The 17,843-nt window shown below is 44.1% G+C and overlaps 1 protein-coding gene across 1 annotated transcript; it reads left to right on the top strand.

The window, feature by feature from the left end:
- Positions 1–308: 308 nt before the first annotated feature.
- Positions 309–16,478, top strand: tinagl1 (tubulointerstitial nephritis antigen-like 1). The gene is made up of 12 exons (XM_037474587.2): positions 309–459; positions 2,903–3,213; positions 4,827–4,893; positions 8,645–8,737; positions 8,818–8,932; positions 10,561–10,687; positions 10,969–11,119; positions 11,250–11,436; positions 12,612–12,657; positions 13,531–13,654; positions 15,970–16,015; positions 16,173–16,478. The coding sequence occupies exons 2-12, from the start codon at positions 2,910–2,912 to the stop codon at positions 16,338–16,340; spliced, it is 1,428 nt and encodes a 475-aa protein (XP_037330484.1). The 5' UTR covers positions 309–459; positions 2,903–2,909; the 3' UTR covers positions 16,341–16,478.
- The last annotated feature ends 1,365 nt before the right edge of the window (positions 16,479–17,843 follow it).

Here is a 17,843-nt window from a genome sequence, read left to right as displayed (position 1 = left end):
GCTGCTGCTGTTAAAGTAGTAAGAAAAAAGAAGAAGAGGAAGGAAAGAAAAAATGTATAGATGAGTGCAAACTATTTCACTTTTAGATTGAAGGTTCAAGTCAGATGAGGAGATCCATGAAGGGTTAGCAAAGGGAAAGTGTGTAGAGAGAGAGAGAGAGAGAGAGAGAGATAGAGAGAGAGAGAGAGAGAGCTGATTTGAGGTAGTGAAGCAGGGCAGAGAGTGAAGGGGGGGGGGGCGGTGGTGAGGGGGGGTTGTGGGGGGTGGGGGGGAGTGGTTAGCCCTTCTCACTGCCTGTATATAGAGAAGACAGAGTCTGACGGAGCAGATCCAGTGAGAGAGTGAGGAATAGAGAGACAGAGTTTCTACCTCTCTACCTGTGGATGACGTCTTGAGCGACGCAGCAGCAAACTTCTGGAGTTTTCTATCGGATTAGCACTCTTTCTCCCTCAGCTTAAGGTAACACAAGTTTCCTTCACTTTTCAAACAGCAGTTCTTCTCATTACCAAACTCCAGGCAGGTGGAGGCTCATTACAGTATGATACTAATCTCATTTTCTTTTAATATCTTTGTGATTCATGGGTACTTTTAAAGTCTTTTAGAATTAATGTTTGCCTGAATGATTATTTTCTTTGAGATGAGATCCACTCTGCTTTATGTTCCAAAGGCACTGAACTTAAGCAAGTCAAGTATTCACTGTTACAATATATTTACCTTCTGGGTGTGGGGTTGTAGGACACAATATTCAAGTTATTAATAGGTTCAAGAATTTATTTTAACAAGGTAACGAGGTTCGAATGAGTTTGTCGTGACTCCTCTTGCAAAAAGGGCTTTATGCTGATAAATAGATACCTGAATTATCAGTTGTGTAATCCAGGAATATCTCAAAATTCAGCAGTGTGAAGGAAAGTGAAAGAGTGGGGTCATGAGAAAAAGCGTTAAAGGTATAGTGCTTTTTTTTGCACCTCTCGCCATTATAGTAGATAGTTTAGGTTTGTAGTTGTCCATATTGTAATACCCAACCCGAAATGTGTCAATGTCAATGCAGTGGTGAGAATGGTTCATTTGGAAAAATTACATTTTTTACAACCTGGTTCCTGGAGGTGCTACTCTCATGTTATATCATTTGGGTTAACTGACCTATTGATAAATAAATGCCTGTGTTGATGACTTTGTTGGAGATTCCTCACAGCTCGGTTTACTGAGATCAAGCAGGTTTAAGTTGTGACTGCGAAGCGGAGAGGAACTTTCAGCCGAAAGGGTGACAATGCAGCTCTTCTACTTTTACTGTTTGATGTGTGTATGCACTTCATGCATGTCCATGTGTGCGCGTGTGGGTTTCCCTTTGAAGGGCTTCATTTGTCCCGTGGCTGCAGTGTGGGATCGGTAGCTGAGCTTTACACTGGTGGCCCACAAAGAAGCTTCCAAACCATGTTGCACACGACTAAAAGGAGCCGATATCTGTTTAAACGTTAAGCTGAGACCTGCACCCAACACAATCAAATGTGGTCTCACTTTGAAGCTGCACGTAGAGTAAAGTTGTTCTTCACAGGAAAGTTGTTGTATCACGTAATGTCAGCAGCAGCTTCTTTACACTTCCAGTCAGACCCGAAGCCCTCAGCTTATTGAGCAGAGTGGGAAGATTTTATTGCACTACAGTCTGCCACAACAAAACACTGGTGTTAAGGAGGTGACCTGCCCATCCCATGCTGCCATATGCCTTTGTGTGTGTGTGTGTGTGTGTGTCTTGGCTAGGAGGGCGGTCATGCAGAAAGATCTTTACCAGGAACTGGCTCTATGTGTAGCTTGTCCATTGGGCTATGAGATCTGATTAGGAAATTAACGATGACAGTATTGTTAGGGTGAAGAGTTGTGGATTGCTTGATGTCCACATGTGTACACTCCTTGAAAATAAATAGTGTGACAATTGAAACCATAGAGTAACTACTGTATATCACCTTATCGATATAGCTGACCAAAAAAATCTAGTTCATATGAAACAAATGCTTCAAGTTGACTTTTAACAGAAGTTTGTCAACTTTTGATACATTTCATTTCTTAAATCACTGAAACCAATGATACACAAGTAATAGTACAGCACTGGTGAGATCATGCAGTCTCTGTGACTGTTAAACACACGTTGCAGGTTGAAGGTTCCCCTCTGCCTGCCATGCTTTTAGATAACCGCTGTTGTCTCTAAGGACCATTAAAGCTGGATGTGGGCTGCGTCTGCTCATTCAGACAATTTCTTGGAGTGTGACAGATTAGCTTTGACAGCAGGACATTGCTTTATTTTCCAGGACTGAGATAACATGCTGATCTGGGACGATAATATTGTGAACCTCACCCAGGTCCCTCACAGATAAAACAAAACGTGTATTTACAGCTTGATGTATATTTCATTGCAATGCCAACAGTGCTGCATTAGTGAAAATACTAATACTAAGCAATGAGGAATACTAAGCATAATGGGGGACTCACATTATCGGCTAAGACTTCAGCACGTACTTGTTTTCCATCATTTCTTGTACCTTTAAATATTTAGCTGCTGTTTGTTTTGGATGCTTGAAAGGGAAGTTGGAAGGATAAGCAGAAGATTCCAGGGATCACGTGGGTCTGCTGCGAGCTCTGTTTAAACACAGCTCTTGTGTGTGCTTCCAAGTGCATGTGTGATGGTGTGTTTGTGAATTAGGCAGCGGGAGGTGGATAATGTGTTGGCAGCAGTCACCTTCTCCCCTCTCTTCCTGTGGATTGGAAAGCTTTCAGAGTTTCGTCTCTTGTGGGGAAAAATCAGTTCATAAAAATGCCAAAATCAATGCTAGAATGGACTATACGAGGCAATGTATTAAATCACGTCACCTTTTACTTGACATCTGGAAATGTTATATCCTTCCTTTGACAGATTTATCATGAAGCTCTTCCTGTTGTCTGTGGCGGCGCTGCTCCTGGTGATGGGAGAGAGCACCGCGGAAAGAATCCTGTCGAGGAGGACCAAGAGGGACCTCGCCAATCCGCTGCATGTCGGAGGCATCAGGGACCCGTACGGCTCCTACTGCAAGAGGCGAGGAGGCTGCTGCCCCGGCAGAGACGACCTCTGCACGGTTCCCTACCTGGACACCATCTGTTACTGCGACCTGTTCTGCAACCGGACCATCGCCGATTGCTGCCCCGACTTCTGGGGACATTGTCTCGGAGTGCAGCCGCCTTTCATAGGTAAAAAGGAGTTTGCGTGTGCATCAGGGAGTTTTGCAGGTGTGCACGGGCCCTGGCGTAGTTATTTAAAGTCCGTCTGAGAGCAACGCGGAACCCCACTAAGTCTGTGCTGTGACACCTGCAAATGAATACATACCTGCTTTCTTAGACTAGAAAGAAACACGCTGAAGGTAAGGGAACAGACAACAATTATTGGACACATGCACGCCTTCTTTTGGGGGCGTATCTCAGAAGGTCAGCCTGAAATAGAATATATACAATATACTGTACATATGGGGTCAGAAATACCCTCCCCATTTCAAGTGTCCACAGATTTAGCGCGCCAACCTAAACCTCTGAGAGACCCCGAGGTGTAAAATGTGCAAGTGACAGCAGAGTGCAAACGGAACAGTAGGCTTCTTATTAACCCAGACTGGGGGGGGGGGGGGGGGGGGGGGGGGGGATGGAGGTCAAGAGAAAGAATGCGGGATATGCGCGGGGAGGGGGACTCAGACAACGGGTGCGGGACGGAGACGGAGGGGTCGTTGCAGGTATGTGTTACCTGGAGGACACAGCGGGGGCGTGACGGGGTGGCACGCTGATGTGAGTGCGCACAAACACGCATTCGACCGCGCGGCTTCAAAGGGCCGCTGAAAGGCCCTCAGACGGAATTCCCCAAAGGTGGGCTTTGCTCATTCTGTCATTTAAGTCGGTGTTTGTCGCTCTCATATTTGCTCAAAGAAAGAAAATGTCTCCTTTGTGGTATAGCAACCGACGAAACTGCATTTGAGCCACATTAACAGAAGCGCTTTATACAGAATGCTTGTAAATGAACAACTCTTTTTACACTCTGCAGTAACTGAGTTGTGACGGACTGGGTGAGACAGCTGCGACGACGCTGGGTAACAGAGGTCCTCAGTCATAAATCCCACAATCAGCTCTGGGCCTCACACCAGAGACAAGGAAACCTGCTCACACTGTAAATCCTCAGCCAGTAAATTCCGCCTGAGACTCACAGTGACGGCACCTTCCACCGTAAATCAGCCTGTAGATAAACATCCCTGTTAATCTTTTAGCCAACTCCAGTTTCATTCTCACAACCTGTTAATGTGCCAGGTTCAAACTTCAAGTGAAGTTTCCACAACAAATGCCGATGCTCTGTCGCTGCTTCTCGATTTCTGTGGTTGGTTTGTGGCGATGTGGACCAACGGACCGTTGGACCATTGCAGCTCACTAATGTTAATGGTTTTTCTGGTGCTTGGGCGTGGACTTAATGGCAAGCCTCTTCTGAGGCCCTTTTCCTCAATGTCACTAGCGGATGGTGAAGTGGAGCAAAAGCTGGTTAATGCATGACAAGGGCCCGGCAAGCATGGGAAGGCAGGAAAGAAGCTAACGCGACATTCCTACACTGGATTATTGGAGCCCGGAGCTCCTTTGAACTCACACAAAGACCTAAACACTACACACACACACACACCTGAGCAGTTAGTGACTTTTTTTTTTTACTGTGGTCACAAGTGAAGGAATTTTACCAGTAGAGTTGTGTCATTAAGTGAGAGTGCTTTATATATGAGTGCATCTCTGTCTCCCATTTGTGGATTTGCTTACATAAGTTACCCCTCTTTGTCTCCCAGACACCTGCGAAAGAAATGGAAACACGTTCTTCACAGGGCAAACATACAAAGAGAACTGCAATTTATGGTAAGTAAGCCTGTCTTTCTTCCTATGACTTCTCTTTCAGCCTCCTAAATCTGGGGCTTTCCCTTAAATGGACATTTAAGTCAGTTGAAGCTTGAAAAAAATGCTTTGCCTTCACTGTCTCTAGATGCTCTGTGCGCTTAATATGAACCATTGCATGTTGGTTGCATTGATCACATGATTTTCATACCCACACATCGATCATGTCTACTTGCACCTTCTCTACTGTGTGTCACACCTCTTTGTTTGTAACTGGCATTTTTTTATACAAACTATAGGAAAAGCCCAGATATAAAAGAATGTAGTGAATGATGATGATGTATGTAACTTGACAGCTCCAGGGTGCTGGTATTGGGCATGCTGGCTCATTGCGACACTTTAATAGAAGGGAGCCATTGTAATCTTGTTAGTATTACCTTTCCTCCAATAGCAGGTCAAAAAGCCTCGAAAAAGGTGTGAACGTAAAGAGGTAGAAAAGAAAGAAAAGCACACTTAGAGCGTAGTCATGGTTTTAAATGAATTGGAGAGCTAACACTGAAAAAAGTCTTCTATTATTAATTCCAAAGCTTTCTCTGTTATGGTACATTGTGAAATGCTTTATGTTACATCTGTAACATGAGAAACGGAACAGGATGAATCAAAACAGGCCCCATGCTGATGTTTCTGCTGATCTAATAATATCCACAGGGCCTCGGCCTTCTGGGTGATGTGGTCGATCTTTGAATTATTTTTACTTAGATGCAAATCGGCTCTCCTCTAATGCACAAGAGTGAGGCTCCATATCGTAAACACGGAGCTCATGTATTCTTGTTTTGATTAGAAGTCCTTTACAGTCTTGTTTTCTATTTCCAATTGGACAAATTTATAAAACATCGCTTTATTTTTGTAACCTTGACATGAGCTTCAGTGTCGCTGAACTGAATTTGAAATGAGCTCTCAGTGGCAGCAAAGTGCGTTTTTATAACAATGGCTTCCTGCACGCTGAGGGCACCAGAGCTCATGTGGCTGTTGACATTTTTCGTCATGATAATAATAACAGTCGAGGAGTGTGAGAGCAGATCTTGTGCGACTGGAGGAGAGAGACGCAGGAGGTCAAGTAAGAGAAGGCAGGAAGAAGGGAAATTGAGTTCTTCACCTGTCCTCCACTGCGGTTTCTCCCGTCTGTGTCATTTGATGTTCCTCAAAGCCCCTTTGTACGTGTGGGAACATGAACACTGGTGTTGATTTAACATCCTTTTGTAGATCCCTCTTCAATTTCTCCTCCCGCATGGAAAAAACACACTCTGGCTGTTTGTCTCGACACGTCCAACCAAAACAACGCCGACCCCGCTGATCTCCACCTAAAAACCCCGCGGCTGTTCAAATCCAGAAGCTGGACTGCGTCAATCTGACAGGCCCCGAAGTATGACTTTTATCCTGGCGGCTCAATCAGCTCTGACGTGTGTCGGTCGGCCTGGTTGGCAGTGGATGAATGTCCTGCTGCGAGTTAAAAATAACTTCCAATATGCTGGTTCACGAAGAAACCGTGTTTATTTGCTAACCCTCCCCTTCGGTGACAAACAAAAAAAGAGTCTCTACACACATGCCTGTTGAGGCAATACACATGATGCTAGAAAGATTGCACCGCAGCCTTGGGACACACACAGACACTCCCTTTTCCTACTCCTACTCTCTCCACTTATTAATTCCCTGATTGTATGTCCTCCCAAGTTTCAGAATCAGGGCTGCAGGGCGGAGGAGAGGGCTTCCGATCTCTCCCTCTGTTCCCTACAACGTGTCTCATTAGCAGGCATCAAGCTCACGCACACACTGTTATCCGAAGTGCTACATGCCTTCACTAACCACACGCAGAATGTCCCTGATAAAAAAGCTGCGTTTTGACTGTCAGTATTGCAATCGTAGAAAAAAACTGTCCTTCAGCTTGAAATAACTCCCGGGGCAGATTGTGTCAGTGCTAGAAAGCATATAACACAACCAGAGTTAGCCTGAAAGTAATGCTCATGTTGTGTGTGTGTGTGTGTGTGTGTGTGTGTGTGTGTGTGTGTGTGTGTGTGTGTGTGGCGATTTGTGTAGCAGTATTGTGCTTTCTTAATGGGATCAACCCAACTGGGACCTTTTCCTGAGCTGTGGGCATCCCGATAACTCCTTATCTGCTCCAAATGACCCGAAACGCGACGCCTCCTTCTCTCTTTGGCGAGTCAAGGCACCTCATGACATCCACGTGTGTGTCTCCATGCATGTCCGTGTGCATGTGTGGGTGAAGAGGGTGTCTTTCTCTAATAGGGGTGTGACGGAGCAAATGTGGCCTGCCGCTGACACTCTGTCTCCTCGTGTCTCCTCCTGTCATCATCCCTGTCTCTGAGTGCATGCCCAGTACTTTTACTGTGTGAATGTATTGCTGTCTTTGACCTACCTGTGCTGAGCTGCATGTACTTGTTACTGCTGGAGGAGGAGGAGGTGAAAGGTCATTGTCTCTTTCCTCCAGTCACAGCCATGAGACCGTCGGGGTTTAATCTCTGTCGCTGTGTACGAGGATGCGGCTTAATGTTTAAAAATCATCTTTGAGATTGAGAGAGCAAAGTCATTTTTTTTAATCACTGAGAAAGTGTGTCGTGATGGACGCAAATTACTTTAACTTTGTTGTTATTGTTTTCCTTTCATAGTACATTTTTGGAAATGATCCAGTAAGTTAGCTTAGATCAGCATAAAAAGTCCAGACACTGCAAACAACACATATTGTGTTAATTATTGAGCTCGAGAGATGCTGATCGGCAGATTGTGTTACTGACAAATCAAGGCTAGTTGTTTCCTAATGTTTCCAGTGTTATTAATAAACTAAGCCAAGCTAACTAGCTGTTGGCTGTAGCTTTATATCTATTTCATAGACGCTAATTGTATAGAATTGTGTGCACAATATATATAACAGTAGTAATTATACAAATAATTAAAATGAGTTATTAATATAAAATTAGAATATCTGCTGAATAAATGGAGACGCACCCATTTTGTTTTTTACCATTTTAAAAAGTCTTGTCTAAGAAGACAGGTGTTTTTATGGACTATATGTGATGCAATATTATGTAGATAATTGTACTTTCAAACAATTAATTAGTAAGTTTACTAAACTCCTTTGAAACTGACTTTCACACAGATGGTGACCTATCTGGACAATTTGAAAGTGCTGTTACTTTACTTTTAAAAAGTGTATTGTTACATCGTATTTTGGAGCAGATTTGCATTTTTACTCCACTACATTGTATTTGAAATATTTAAATTACTTTTGCTGATGAAACTTTGAATGCAGGAATACTTTTAGAAGTAATTTTACTTAAGTAAACAAGGATCATGATACTTCCACAAGCACACACACACACACACACACATTCTCTCATCATCAAAATAAGATCCTAGCACAAACAACTTACACTAGAATTCTTTTTAGTGAGTCATCCGGTTATTTTTGAACCTCCCCTGAGTAAACGTTGTTGTCGTCATTAATATCCTGCTTCTATCTCTTCTCTCATCTTCTTGACTTCTTCTCTATTTAGCCATTATTTTTTATTATGTTACTGACATTTTTCTCATTAACTAGATATTTGGGAACTCCACTGAGCCCTTGAATATTTGTCTATCTTAGTCCTTCTATTTTAGCTTTTGACCTCACTAGCGTAAGCACCCACATGGAACTCATGAGTAATGCAATCGCAGCCGCTTATGGTCTCACATCTTCGCCCTGTCTGTCTGTCCTCTGCAGCACATGTGGGGTCACAGGACGCTGGGAGTGTGAGCAGAACGCCTGCCTGATGGAGCCGGACGTGATAGACGGCATCAACCGAGGCAACTACGGGTAAAAAAAAACCCGACTTGCTTTAACGCACATACTTGATGACATGATATTTTACAGTAACATCTCTATCACACATTCAGATGGGAGGCAGCCAACTACAGTCAGCTCTACGGCATGACGCTGGACGAGGGCATCCGCTTTCGCCTGGGTACGCAGAGACCGTCCAGGACCATTATGAACATGAACGAGATGCAGGTACAGGACGCTGTTCATCCCTCACATTTTACTTCTGAGGTTCATAGGACAAGTGGACAGTGTTGATGGTCATTTTCTTTGCTCAGGTGCTTTTAAGCAAGACTTGAAACTCTTGCCATACCCACTTTTTTTTTGCATAAAAATGTTTCCATACAGAGAGTTAGTTGTCGCTGGGTGTTACCTCTTAAATCCAGTTTTGCTTTCAAACTCTACTTTAAAAAGGGTTTTCACTTTTGCACCTATTGTCCCATAGATCACATACTCTGTATTTACCGTTCCCACATGAAGCGGTTTGAGGTCGCGCTGGTGAATTGTCACAGTGCTGCTGCGGCCTGTCATTTCTTTGAAAGTTCCTGCGTACTTCCTGGTAATATTATTGTGAAATGCCAGTTTGGAACCTATTACAACAAAGGAGCGCTGATCAAAACGTATAATCATGGCGGCTTGTTGGTACGAGATGGCGTCTCGGGCTGGAAGCTCAGCCCTCTCTGATCCACTCAGCCTTTGTTTATGCTCGGCCCAGACAGATTACATCAGATGGAAACCAAACCATCAGAGAAGATGCAGGGGACGGGTACCGGAGAGTAAAGAGCAAACCTCGTCTTCAGTCTGCACCCCCCCACCTTTATGCATCCCTTCATCCACTGCCCCCCCCCCACCCCGCTGTTTACCTCTTCAAGCATTCCACGACTAACTTCACCCCTAAAAACCTCCCAACTCCCCCTCCTTCTTCCGCTGTCAGCGTGTCCCTACCTGTGCCAGGAACCAGACTAGAGACTTGCAGCCCATTCATAAATGGCTCTTTCCCACTGTCCTTTCATGTCTGAAGGCAGACTCTGTGTAAGGGTTGGGAAAATATGTATTCGTTAATTACTTTGAAACTTTTAATCTGGTGTTTTAGGATTCCTTCTTTTGGACTTTGACCCTCTAAGCTACATTCCTCAGTTATGTACGAGGTGGCCGATGATGCTTTGAATACCTTGCCATTAATCCGAAGAATGGTCCACAGGAGCCTGGCTCTTTTGGCGAGAGAGAGAGGAGGGTGGGGGGCTCTGTTATCACACATGACACACATGAGATTAAGGGAGCATCTGACCTCGAGTGGAGACTAATGGATCAAGTATGTTTGCTATGTTAGAAGCACCTGCCAGTGAACACGCGCTGTCAGGAAGATATCTGCACCATCATCCTAATCAGGATTTATCATCACAGCGATCTTGGTGCCTACATGAACGAGTTGGGTTGGTTCAAATTACGTATTGTTGGTATGTTTTCACAGAGAGGACCGGAATCGAAGTTCCTGTCTGTTTTACAGAGATTGACCCCTGGGTCGAATGGGCCTGAGTGCTTAAGGCTAAGCCTCTTCTACTGGAGGATTGATTAGCAGACTTGTGTAATCGGCCTGGGATCAAAACTTGTAATGCAAAGCTGTCCACAAGTACTTAGTTGCAGTTAGTTTGTGGGCAAATAGTTACACAGCTGTAACTCTGTGTTGGTAGTTTGAATCACTATTCGTCCTTTATCTTTCTTTAAATTCTCTTTGATATTGCTGTCTACATCTTACTCTTTGAGTGTGACGGCGCTTGAGCTCTATTGATCTGACCTGACCCGTTGCTCCTCTTTATCAGATGAACATGGATCCCGAAGGTGACAGTCTGCCCCTCTACTTCAACTCAGCCGAGAAGTGGCCAGGGAAGATTCATGAGCCGCTGGACCAGGGAAACTGCGCTGCATCCTGGGCTTTCTCAACTGCAGGTACAATACCTGAAGGCAAAATAAATATCCAAACACTGATGTCTTTGCCAGAAAAGGTCGTCCTCAAGTTTATGGTTGAAATATTTTGTGTTTCTGTGCATAGAAATCAGTTAAGCAGCACCTGCCAAATGTTTATGGATATGTATGATCACATCATATCACATTTAGTCTCCACACAAAATCCTACATAGTTTACAACAAATCGCTACGTGAAGGTTTTTGAATTTACTTTTATTCTTAAGCATATGACATTTGATAATAAACCCTGTTGTTTTCACTAGCTGTGGCCTCAGACAGGATCTCCATCCAGTCAATGGGTCACATGACTCCTCAGCTGTCCCCGCAAAATCTCATTTCCTGTGACACGCGCAATCAGGGCGGGTGCGAGGGGGGGCGCGTCGATGGAGCCTGGTGGTACCTCCGGCGTAGAGGGTAAAGACTTTGTTTTCCTTCAATCTACCATAAAAAAACCAAGAGGCGAAGCAACATATTAACCTTTGGTGATTACTTTGTAACTTTTAGAGATATGGCCCATTTTACCGTAACCCCTCTCCTCTGACAGAGTGGTGACGGAAGGCTGTTATCCATACCGACCGCCGCAGGAAGCACCGGCGGAGGTTGGCCGCTGCATGATGCAGAGCCGCTCCGTCGGCCGGGGGAAGAGGCAGGCCACGCAGCGCTGCCCCAACGCACACAACTACCAGAACGACATCTACCAGTCCACACCGCCCTACAGGCTCTCATCCAATGTAAGGCCTGCACAAACACAACACAATGGATGCATCCACTGGTATTACCTTTTAACATTTTCCTCTACAGTAACCAATGCTTTAATAAGCAATAAGCTTGCTGTACATTTTTGGGGGAATACCTTGCGCTACAATACTAAATGACAATAATCTCTTTCACTTGTTTATTATAATTACTTACTCACTGAATCAATGAAGGGCCGAGAGTTGTGTTTTTACTTGGATGTTTGCCACTGTAAGCGTGAAGGAAGTTGGATTGGGAGGTTGATGGAAATTCAATTTTGGATGGAGAATACAGGCCAGAGAGTGAAATAAACCAATTTGCAGACTGCACTTTGGATATCATCGTTCACAATCAATATCTACTAAAGTTCAAGATTCAAAAGCGTATCTGGAATTAGATTTCTGTTTTATACTTTCTAATAATGTAATCTATTGATGGTCAGCCAAAACAGGGAGCTGAATAAACCAGAGTTAATCAGTCCTTACAAGAGCATAGTTTTGAGTTGATCAACGACTGATAATATGTTTTTTTATCACTAGGTAATTCACATGCAAGGATTTTGCCTTGTGTTTCGTGCATACAATAACCATATTGAGAGGAAATTAAATCACACGCAACATTTGCAACAGTAAAAAAACTATTTATACAATAGAAAAATTTAAAGTATTAAAAAACAGAAAAAATCCTATAAAAGATAGTTTGTAGAAATTTCCATAGGAAGAAATGGTGAGCTGTGTTAGGTTGATATTTAAAGGGATGATTACAAATCGCTTTGATAAAAAAGCTGGGTTTATTTCCCAATTTAAAAAAACTGGATGATCTAAATCCATGATGTTCTTCGAGTCAGGTATTATTCTACGAAGCACTCCTGCCATGCCGAGCTCAGTGCATCTTCTCCCATTCAAAGTTGACCGCTGAGCTGCATCCATCATTGCTAAATGACGGCTAATGTCTCTCGAAATCATTACAGCCTGTTGTTTTTGACTCTCAATGGCCTGTAAATTCAATAAGCCGGGCATTAAGGCCAAGGGGCCCTGCTGGACTCAATGTTGTTATATGACTTTAAACATCCAGGAGGTTGTTTTTATCCTCTCCATTTCACTAACAGGCGGTGATCTTCCTGTTCTCCTCTCTCTCCTCTACCTATAAATTCTTGTATTGTCTCTCTCAGGAAAAGGAGATTATGAAGGAGATTATGGATAATGGCCCTGTGCAAGGTAAGGCCAATTCAATGTTTTATCGTCAACATTTGCTCTCAAGTGAGTGTTATTTAGAAAAAAATGTACTCCCAAGGGACTGACAAATTCACACCCAGCCTCGTGTCAGGAATCCAACCTGGGATGATGTCGTGTTTGACCTTGTTATCGTGGTGGTTTTGACCTTTGTTTCCACATTGACCCCGACTCACCCGGTCAGAAATAATGGGTCTCCCCGTCAGTGTGGTTGGATTGACCTTCCTTTACCAGCTCGCCTCACTGTCTGGTGCCCATCTGGAACATTGTCAAGTACACTCAAATAGAGGAGGGAATGTGTGTGTGTGTGTGTGTGTGAGCCTGTTCCAGCTTCTTGGTTTATTGTTTAGCAGTCCAGGACAAACTTATTGGCTCCATGTCAAGTTTCCTTTTTACCCTTTGAGCTTCTCTTGGACACAAAGGTCGAGATAAGTGTGTGTTCCTGTGTCTTCAAACATTTCCTTTGTGTTAGTTGTTAATAAATAAAGAGTCCACACACGTGACTTATGGCAGGGAATGGAATGAATTTCTCAGCTATACATCCAGAGAGCCTTTTTGCATTGACCTGAAAGATGAGATAATTAAACTAGATTCAGTGAACTGTGTGAGCTTTCTCTCTCTCTCACACACACACGCACACACACACACACACACACACACACACACACACACACACACACACACACTATGCCGCCTTGTCTGATGTATGTGTATGTGACTCGGGGGGGAAACTGGAATTTGTTTGGTGAAATTAGGTAATTGCTTCTAGATTAGTTGCGCTTTGAGCTGTTTGATATTTCCCTTCAGTGTGTGAGATTTATACACCAACAAATTCTCCCTGCTTGTTTGTTCTTGCAGCTATTATGGAGGTCCATGAGGACTTCTTTGTCTATAAGAATGGGATCTATAAACACACTGATGTCAGCTTCACCAAACCTCCACAATACCGCAAACACGGCACACACTCAATTAGGATCACCGGGTGAGTAACCAGTACAGTGCAAAACTTTGTGTGTTTTTCTGTGAACCAACATCCTTATGACTGCAGAGCTCGATGGATCTAGTGTAAGTTGTTTGTGCTAGGATCTTATTTTGATGATGAGAGACAGTGTTCCCTGTCTCACAAACTTGTGAAGCTAACAAACTTGAATTGAGCAGCTGCTTGATTCAGAGCTTCACCTGCGTGTGTGTTTGCACACACAGCGGGAATGTACGCATGAACAAGCTTCCCTCTTTGAGACACACCTTGCCCCCCACCCCTCCTGCGACCTCCTCGATCTAGTAACTACGACGACCACAAATATGTAGGCGGGTAGACAGCCAACACACCTGGATTACCGGCCCCCACCCATCTGTCTCCCTCCACATCTCCGGGGTGCCTCCAGCCTCCGCCCTCCCCTGGCCTTCTGACTCACTGGCCCTCTGTTTGAGTCACCGCTGCTGTCCGGAAGTGTGTCCGTCTGTCGAGACCGTGACGAGTTGCCGCTCGCCAGTTTCACTTGACGAATTAGAAAAGCGAGCAGCAACCGCATGGTGGTGTCCAGTGGCGGCAGAGGAATGTGTGATTGTGAGCATTCGACTGTGCCACAGCGTCCGTGAACATCCGTCTCTATAGACATGGTCTCTCAGTGCTACGGTAGTCTCTCTGCTTTTATCTGACATGGGCATTGTATGAGATCATGTGACATCTTAAGGTATGCGTATGATAGACACTCCAACCTGTACTTAGCTTGTTGGAACTGCTCTGAAACGTCCCCCTGTAAAAACTGTGCACGCACGGGGGTCTTTCACAACGCTCATGTGACTGTAATTACATCTCTGCTGCAATAGACCTTAAGCTACGCATTGGGTGAAATGACGCTGGGGACGAGGACGTGGTTTCGCACCTTTCTCTTGGCTCCTTCTACTGCCGCTGTGATCCCTCACCACTCGCTGGGCCAGTGGATGTGGATGCAGCAGCCACACTGGTTCACGGGCAGATTGCGGGGCGGGGGCGGAACGTAATGTTTTGAGCTCCAACCTGCCAGCAACAGGCATCAGTGTGTTTTCATAGTCCAAATCCCATAGCGGTGCGTTCCATTAAGCCCACGGCCTGGGAAAGTTTGTGGAAAGATCATCGGGGTCCAGTGTGGTGGAAAGGGCATTGTCTGGGCCGCTGATCCTGACTGCACCGGACAGAGAGAGGGGATCAATCCACGGAGAAGAGGTCAGAGGTGGGTTGAGTGGGCGTCGATGAAGGGCGGGCCACGTGGGCGCACCGGTACGCCCGGCATTGTCCCCGCCTGAGCAAGTGAGCTGATTGGAGGCCAGATTAGTGATCAGCAGTGGTCTGATTCTGTCTGGCTCTGTCCATGGCAAAAAATAGGCAGGCAGCCATGCATGTGGGATCCCACAAACACACACACACACTCACACAGGTGTGAATGTGCCCTCACTTACCAGCACAAATCTCATCTTTTCATTCAGGGTCAGATTGTAGTTACCATCTTTGTTAACGCAGATGTTTTGACTGTTTCTGCGTTTGTTCATCAGGGAAAAGGCATTAAAGACCTTCTCAAATCGAGGTTGGCGCCATCGGCCATGTGTTGTGGTGGTGGTGGTGGTGGGCTGCAGAGTTTGCAGAGCCAGAGATCAGCCACTGTATTTCCCAGCATTCCTTTCTCTTATGAAAGAAAACAAGTGATTGGTCTCTTGGGAAACCAAAGTCCTTGAGTGCAAAAACAGGATGGGAATTTGCTTTGGAGAATGTTATGACCACGAAGAGGAGCAAAGGCCGGCGTCTAAAAGTTGGCAGTGGCGAAGTGCAAAGTCATGAGCGGAATTTATTGGCCAAAGTTCAGATTCACATAGTATATTTGGGCATTTTCCATGTTGGTCTTGTCGTCGGTGAGTGAGTCACTAAGGCGGTGTTCCCTTCCTCGTAAACCCTCTCTCTCCTTCCGGTGAACGGACATGGCGGCGGAAAAGGGGATTTCCTTTCTGTTCTGGTTGGAATGATGCAGGACACTAGGTATCCAAGCATAAATACTTTTCAGGATGTTCTTAAGATAAAAATGTTTTTTCCCCTTTTTGAACAGTACTTACTGTTTTTCACTCTGAATAATATCAAGTGTGTTTTAGGTGAACACATTCATGGGAGGTGTCTACAGCGGAAGTGTTGGTTGGCCAGCATCCACGCTTTAAAAATAGCATTTCAAACTCTCACACATTTTATATCTGGATTTGAGGAGTAGTTGGTGTCCTGTTGTTTGGCTGTAATGCATTTTTGGTAACTATCCTCCCTGTTTTGTGCATCAGGTGGGGAGAGGAGAGACATTTTGATGGGACATCAAAAAAATATTGGGTGAGTCACCAACAACAGACAAACCCATGCCTGAATTTCCCCTCAAATGGCCAAAACATGTTGATCTTTCAAATGTAAAATAGATAAAATAGATTTTAAAGGGAGTGTTTCACTTCTACCTAATCTGTACTTTAATTTGAATATACCTTTTTTCCAGATCGCTGCAAACTCCTGGGGAAAGAACTGGGGAGAGAACGGCTACTTTCGTATTGCTCGCGGGGAAAATGAGTGTGAGGTTGAAACATTTGTGATCGGTGCGTGGGGCAGAATCACGATGGAGGACATGCACAGCCACCACCACAACCATCGTCGCCGGCACACTTAGAGACGCAAAGGATGTGAGACCTTTGTTTTTAGGAGAAGCACAACAAGAATCTCGAAAATTTAGCTCATCCCCTTCAGCATCAAGCTGGCTGGTACAACCTCAGAATCCCAGAGCCCCCGAGACCCTCTGATTTCATACCTCACTTCACTCCTGGCGTCAACATGACCTCTTATCTTCCCCACTTTCCCTGTAACTGAAGTTTGATGGCACCAAACCTACAAAGATGAACACAGCTAAGCTAAAGATCTTTTGCGTCGCCTTATTCTAAGGCACCTCAGGTAGCTACTGATCCAAAGACCACACTTCCCAGAATCCTCAGCGTAATATTTGGTGAAACATTTCAAAGACAAAGGCAGAAAGTCAGTCTGATCTTTTTTCTTTCTCTTTGCACGTCTTTGTTGACCTGAACCTTTAGTCTTTTCTAAAACCAGAATCCAGATGAATTTCTGAGGGACAGTTTGGACAAGAGGATATCCGAGAAGCGGATTATCAGACATCAGACCCTTTCAGAGTGACACACCCAGCCGAACCGTGTAACATGATGAGACATCACAGATGCTCTTACCTACACTTACGTACAGTTTAAAGTTTTTAAAGATGCTTTACAGTGCCATTGGCCATAAACAACACCACTGGACATTCTAAAGCAATTCAAAAAATGACGTTAAAAATGAATCCTAGCCCTTGAGATTAGACAAGATTAAACTTGTATAATTAGCTGTAGGTTAAATAAATTGTTTTATTGTTACAACTGATGAAAAAAGTCCCACTTACAAACAACTTATACATAAAAGCCATGTTGCCATTCTTAATACCATCAAACTATTTAAAAGATGAATCCCTGTTGCGTTAAGAGGAAAAAAAGAGTGTGACACCTTAAAAACTGAGTTTTTTTCAACCCGTACGAAAAACAGTGTTAGTGCATTATAGTCTTAATTTGCTCCACACTGCGTACACTGGTTCAATTTGAGCTAAAGACAATTCTTTTTTTTGTTACAATTATGAATTTTATTTTACTTCTCGTTTTACGTACTGTAAGTATTAACTTTCAAAACACACCCATGACTCGCTTTTCTACTTGAGCTTCCACATAGTTGTGACTGATCACCAGGAGGATGAGGTGGAAACTGCTGCTAACGTCCTGTCTGTGCTTCGGTAATCAACCTCAGTTTGTAGTCTGTAGCAAAACCACGTCTAACTAAGACACAACCCATTCAAGTCACACAGGTTGCAGATGTTTTTCTTTATGTTCTCGTTTTCACTTTTAGTGCTTTTTTTGTATGAAATCATAACACCTTCCGACTTATTCGCCGTGTGCTATTCTGTTTAGCTTTGTGATGTCTTTATTTCAGGGTAATTGAGGAAATGTCAGATCATCCTCACTTAAAAAGAAATAATTCTTTCTCATAACCACTTTCATCCTGGTTTTCTTTTGTTATAACTTCAAAAGGCTGTTTTACAGATACATGTTGGGATGGACAGACAATGTGCAGCGTGCTGGAT

Source organism: Pungitius pungitius, chromosome 17 (genome assembly GCF_949316345.1).
Source record: "Pungitius pungitius chromosome 17, fPunPun2.1, whole genome shotgun sequence".
NCBI lineage: Eukaryota > Metazoa > Chordata > Actinopteri > Perciformes > Gasterosteidae > Pungitius > Pungitius pungitius.
This window is presented reverse-complemented; position numbering and strand designations above follow the sequence as displayed.

What these genes read in the sequence shown, in the direction of transcription:
- tinagl1 (XM_037474587.2), top strand. Translation starts at nt 2,910, where the DNA reads ATGAAGCTCTTCCTGTTGTCTGTGGCGGCGCTGCTCCTGGTGATGGGA. An exon ending in TGAACATGAACGAGATGCAG is followed by an intron (nt 8,933 to 10,560) that starts GTACAGGACGCT and finishes CCTCTTTATCAG; the next exon opens with ATGAACATGGATCCCGAAGG. An exon ending in CCTACAGGCTCTCATCCAAT is followed by an intron (nt 11,437 to 12,611) that starts GTAAGGCCTGCA and finishes TGTCTCTCTCAG; the next exon opens with GAAAAGGAGATTATGAAGGA.